The following is a 5781-nucleotide window of genomic DNA, read 5'->3' as shown; positions in this document are numbered from 1 at the left end:
AGATTCTATATGGATAACAAGTCAGAACAGTGAGAGGTGTGGCCTATTTCTAAGTCACTATTCCTGTGAGCAACACCACCAAGGGGAAAGGCTTCCCACTGGTTTCACTCTCTGGTAGAAAGGACCACTTGAGAAAAGCAAAGGTACTTTTTGAGCAAGAGGAGTTGGCCTAAAGCTTTGTGATTTTTTTTTTTAAACCCTCAAGCTAGAATGGTTGCTCCTGCTGTAGTTTGATGGCGTGTGTACAAACATGGATCCTCTGTTTTGGTCCCTGAGTGAAGTCCCAGTCATCACTAATGGTCGAAAGGGACCACTCACCCTTAGAGGTTGTCTCCTGACTTCCCACATTTATGAGGCCCCCATAGCCAAAAAGGGCAAAATACCTGGAGACTGGGTTTATCCACACAATGTTTTTATTTTTATTCACTATAAGCAAACAGCAGAATTTACACAACATTCCGCAACTCCAGATCAGCTTTTCTATAGACGAAGAGTGACTGGTTCAACAGGCAGAGGCTAAAGGATTTTGACAACCCCCTCAACCAGCCCTGCAGCTCATCCAGATGGCTGAGCCTCAACTGCCAAGCAACTCTCCCTGTTGCTTTTTTCCAGTACTACCCTTGAGAGAAACCAGAGCAGGACACTGACCCCTAGAGTAAACAGTCTGAGATGTACCACGCTGGGGGTTAGTGGACACACCAGCCTCTGGCTGTCATGGTGAGAGACACGGCCATGAAAACATGACCCAGAAGTGCCATCGGGCACAATTCCGGACTCAGGCTGACAAAGGCAGAGGCAATGAATCTTTTTTTTTTAAACCTCCCTTAAAGATTCTTTGATGCTTGGCCCCATTAACTATAAACCTGGTCTTTCACCTCAATTTTCCTTTCTTTAAATTCTGGGTTGCTCTTCTTATATTAACAATTTGATAACCCCAACATAGTACCAAAATATCCCCCAAAATGGAGTTCAGTTTTGATCAAAACATAAACCCGAGGTGTGACTCTCTAGAATTATAAAGGATAGGCAGGAGGAAAAGTCACTCTAAACCACTATCTGATTGCTCAGGCCTCACCTGTGAGAACGGGGATGGGGAAAGTGGAGAAATCTACATGCATCACTGAACTTGAGAACACTGCTTGAGACTTCTGGGACAGCTACTGTCTCCCAGCACTGCCCTACTTCCCAGACAGCTGCTCACAGAGTTTGGGCACATAGTCATCCCATTCTGCCTGGTAACATGTGCCAGCCACCGGGGGCCCAAGCTCGTATTTTTTGCGAAAAGATGCCACTTTGAATTTGCCACGGTGGTCTCCAGATCGGTTGCTGAGAATGGGCTCATCACACTTCAGTGGCCCACTCTGCTCGTATACCAGCCAGATGTATCGATGAAGGCCTGGAGGGGGAGGCAGGAAGATGTATGCATGGTAACACATCAGGGATGGAGACGTCCCCCATTTTCACAGAACATGCCAATGTGGAGGGCCCCAGCCACTCCATCTACAAGAGGAACACTAAGCACCCACAGAGGTAGGAATCAGATCATTCAGCTGCTGGCAATCACCCAATAGCTTCCCACTGCAATGGGTGTCAGGTCCACACCCCAGCCTTACAACCTCTGAGGCTGCTGCCCACCCCTCCTACCTAGCCTTCAACGCTTACTCACCCTGCTACAGGCTCCCAGCCCATCTCCACTGGGACCCAAGTGCTAGCCACTACCCCCATGTGAACACCCCTTTCACTTCTGTGATGGTAACACTTCTCTAAAAGTCTGACTTTTTCTCACTAGAAAGAGAACTCTAGCATAAAGCAATGGTGTTTGTCTTGTTGACCGTTCTCACCCCAGAACCTACCCTAGTGCCTGGTAAGACTCACTTTAACCAACTAAGTAGCAAAGATGCTGAGAAACATCTTGTTTTCAAAGATGCTTACATGGGTCACCATCTATCAGTCAATAATCACAGACTAAAACTATGCTTTGGGCATTTTATTCTCTGTAAATTATTCTAAAAGGATATTTTTTAAAAAGCAAGAGGGAAGGGAAAAAAGTCGTCAAGGCTTTTTTGTTAATGAGAACAAAGCTCCTACTTGAGAGAATTGCTTTATTCTCATGTGTGCACTTCCCATAATTAAACTGCCTAATTGTATAACTGCCCTTGAGAACTTAATAGATTCCTGGGAAAGATGTACCTTTACCTTCCTCTTAGGAACACAAGAGAGGGCCTGAAGCCATCAGAAGCTTTGAGGTCTACAGATAAAGAATGAGTCTAGGGCCAACTGTTCCTGTCAGGGACCTTCTTATACCTCCTCAGACTAGACAACATGTCTCCCCATCGCCACTACTTCCTTGTTCCAGCAAATGAAAGCATCCTGTAACGCACAGTAAAGCATTAACAGCGCATCTTCCACTATCATTAGCTTATCCGACTTGGAGAGTTTCAATGCAATATTCTCTTTGTATATAGAATTGTGATATATAACACAACACAATACCATGTGTGTATCTTTAGTACTTCTTAAAGCCTTCCAAATCTTTTCAAGATGATACCACGCTAGATTTTTGACACAAAGGAACTGCGAAGAGATAAAGAAGCCAATATCTTATAGTTAAGAAACTATGATCATTTCTGAGATCTTTTGTGGGAAGTGGAAACTCAAAGATCCCACAGGTCAAAGGCTGAATACAGAACTTAGATGGGTTAATTGCATTCAATCCATGTGCAGCAGCACATCCTACCCCCCACCCCCCAGCTCCCACCTCTCTGAAAGTTGTTCCAAGCTTTCTGCAACACTGCTTCCTTAGAATCCTCTCTCAGACTTTCCTGCATATAGAGGCCTAGTGGCTGAGAGGTAGTACTAATGGACAATCCACCTGACCACAACCCAAGATTCTAGCCACCCGATGCTACTGTAGGTGTCAATATCTCTGGCAGGCCACTGCCCGGAAGGTGAACTACACTGTCTGAAAGCTCCACTAGGCTAAGGGATCGGGAGAACCAGACTAAACTTTGCAGCCCTTTGGGCCAGTCCTAATGTGTACACACTGCCACTCCCACCTCCCCCACAAAGCAACCTTTACTGACCTGTGCCCTTGGGAGGCCCAGAGCCGACATAATCAGAAAGGACTGTGCCACTGCTAATGTCGTTGCCTTTCATGTTGACCACCAGAAAATGGTGCCATTCCCTAGGACGAGGAACACAAGACAGCACCACAGGAAGTAAGTACACACTCAATGCACAGCCAGCAAACATGCAATGAAACACATGTTCTGGACTAGGCTGCAGTGATGAACGAGACTGAGAGTCCTGCTCTCGTGGGCACAAACCTCACTTGGTCTGTAGAGGAGAGGGCCCCGTACCTCCCTCCCTCCTTCTCTCCCTCCAAGATGCTCTAAGCAGTATCAAGCAAATTTTTTTCCACAGGGCCAGACAGTAAACGTTTTAGTCTTTGCCATGCACACTGAAATTTGAATTTCATGTAATTTTCACATGTTAACAAAGTATTATTCTTTCAATTTCAATCACTTAAAAATGTAAAAACCATTCTTAGCCCATGAGGCTATACAAAAAAACAGGTGTCGGGCCGATGTAGCTCTCCACTATAGTTTCCAGACTCCTGCTCTAGGGACTGAAGGAGGAGGAAATGGCTTAAGCGTGGGTGCGACCATCCCAAACGGGGTCTACTTCTGCTGGCACAGCATGTCCAGCAAGGGGTTTACGCACTGCCAGGAAGCACCAGATCATACTTGGATGGCCTGGTGCTTCCCAATCTTTCCTCAACTTGCCTGTATTTGGGGTCCTTCCTGCTGGGAGCGTCTGGATCTGTCAGGACCAAGGTGTAGAGTTTACCTGGATCAAGACCATCCCATGCAATACTGGTGGGCCGGTTCTTAACCTGTAGGAAGGAACCACTTTGGAGTTAAAAAGAAAAATGCTGAAGAAGCCAACGCTATTTGATTTCAGGTTCTTCAGAGGTAAAACAGATTATTAATAAACGCTAAAGTATTGACTCTGCTAAAAACCAGGAGCTTAAGTTCAATATACATTAATTTATTTTAGTCCCAACAACACTATAGGGCTGGCATGTTATTAACAGAAAGGATCTCAACCCTGGTGGTGATGGAGTCTTCCAAACTACAACCTCATGGTATGGAATGACCGGGTTTCTAGATCTGGTGACCAGCAGCTGAGCTAGGGCCTGCTAAAGTGAAATCTGAATTAACTGGACACTTAAAAGTGCACAGAAAATGAGAGAGTCGAGGTGGCCAGACTGGACAGTGCGTCTGGGAAAATGGCAGGCTGCAGAGGGGCACTTTATATTTAAACATCTAAAGCAAGAAGCTGTGTAAATATCCAAAGCAATAAACTGTCAGCGCAGCTGATTCACATCATTGCCCCGGAGTTTCACGGCCAACAACTGGCAAGTACTGGACGCTTTAGTTTTCCTACTTGCGGTCGCCAGAACCTGACCTGGTCGCGCGCCAAACGGCAGAACAAGGCCGTTGCCCTAGAGCCTTCCAGCTGCAGAAGGCTCGCTTAGCTTTGGGTGGCTTCGTGCCCTAGCCCGCTAAGACAAAAGAATCGCTGAGCGATGCTGGTCACCGGTTACATAATGCGTCACATGCCTTCGGATGGGGCTTTTGCTCCCCAAACTGAGGCCTAAAATCCTGAGACCCGAGGGGAGGTCTGGAGCCCAAGGGGTGGCCACGACCCAGCACTTCTCGGGCACCGCCGCCTCCTCGGCCCCGCGCCAGGCCCCCTGCCCGCGGCCCCGAGCTGTTTCTGGGCCTACGCCCCAGCCTACGCCTTGAAGTGCCCGGGAAGTAGATCACTGTCTCCTGCAGGCCGAGCCCGCCCGCCACGTGCGGGTACGTGCGGGTGCCCGCAGGTGCCCGCAGGTGCCCGCAGGTGCCCGCAGGTGTCCTTAGGCCTGCGGGGTGGGAACCGCGACGCCCTTCCCTCGCAGGAGCCGGCGCGCGCAGGCCGGACCCTCCTCCCCATCTCCGCCGGCCCCCCGCCCCGCCGGCTCCACGCCTCGAGCAGCTGCACCCCCTGCGCCCTTGGGTACCTGGGTGGGCGTCAGCACTTTGCCCAGCTCGTCGACCTCCGTCCCGGTGTATTTGACATGCAGCGCATGCTGCGGCCGCTCCTCCACTTCCTGCAGGCTCAAAGGCCCGGACCACTTGCCGAGGTCCACCGGCATCACGGAGCCGAGCTGAGCAGACAAGAGGGAAGAGTTTCTGCAGACGGGACACAGGCACGCAGCACCGACTCCCAGCAGTCAGCAAACTGGCCAGAGAAGGCGCGGGCCCAGCGCTGGGGAAGCGCAGGCGCGGGGCCCCAGTCCCGCCCACCCGCTGTTGCAATCGCAGGTGAGGCCCGACCCACTCTGCTCTCTAATTGGTTAAAGCGGGTAGCGCGAGGCGTCTCGCGCTCCCGGTGAAAGCGTAGGTTTTGCCTCTCTAGTCGCAGCGAGAGTAATTTGCTCCCCGCCGCCGCTGGGGTCCATGGGAACTGTGGCTCGGTTTGCAAGGCCCCTTGTTTCAAGAAATGCAACAAAAATTGCTTTGAATTTTGTTTTGTTTTGTTTGTTTTACCACTTTGCATGATTCTTTGTCTATTTTTTAAGTGCAGAGAAAGCCTTGCTTTTTTCCCCACTTCTCACAGCCAGCTTGTTTGCTCTCGCCTCTCTGTACTTTTGCGCATGCTCACTGTTTTGGTAACTGCTGCATGAGAGGGCCTGTGATCGAACTTTTGAGCATTCTTCTCAACGCACAAATA

General features: G+C 49.5%; 1 protein-coding gene across 1 annotated transcript; it reads right to left on the bottom strand.

Moving 5' to 3' along the window:
* Window positions 1-395: 395 nt before the first annotated feature.
* PEBP1 (phosphatidylethanolamine binding protein 1) lies at window positions 396-5521 on the bottom strand. The gene is made up of 4 exons (XM_026015845.2): window positions 5069-5521; window positions 3786-3895; window positions 3084-3184; window positions 396-1396 (listed from the first exon to the last, which is right to left on the bottom strand). Exons 1-4 carry the CDS (start codon window positions 5201-5203, stop codon window positions 1179-1181), a joined length of 564 nt encoding a protein of 187 aa, XP_025871630.1. The 5' UTR covers window positions 5204-5521; the 3' UTR covers window positions 396-1178.
* Between the last annotated feature and the right edge of the window lie 260 nt (window positions 5522-5781).

Source organism: Vulpes vulpes, chromosome 10, assembly GCF_048418805.1.
Source record: "Vulpes vulpes isolate BD-2025 chromosome 10, VulVul3, whole genome shotgun sequence".
In the NCBI taxonomy this organism is placed as follows: Eukaryota; Metazoa; Chordata; class Mammalia; order Carnivora; family Canidae; genus Vulpes; species Vulpes vulpes.
This window is presented reverse-complemented; position numbering and strand designations above follow the sequence as displayed.

Bases quoted from the DNA above. Each gene is read 5' to 3' on its own strand.
- PEBP1 (XM_026015845.2), bottom strand. From the start codon at position 5,203: ATGCCGGTGGACCTCGGCAAGTGGTCCGGGCCTTTGAGCCTGCAGGAA. The intron at 3,896-5,068 runs GTACCCAAGGGC...TCCTTCCTACAG, and splicing joins AAGTGCTGACGCCCACCCAG to GTTAAGAACCGGCCCACCAG. The intron at 1,397-3,083 runs GTCAGTAAAGGT...CTCCCCCTCCAG, and splicing joins TGGGCCTCCCAAGGGCACAG to GCCTTCATCGATACATCTGG.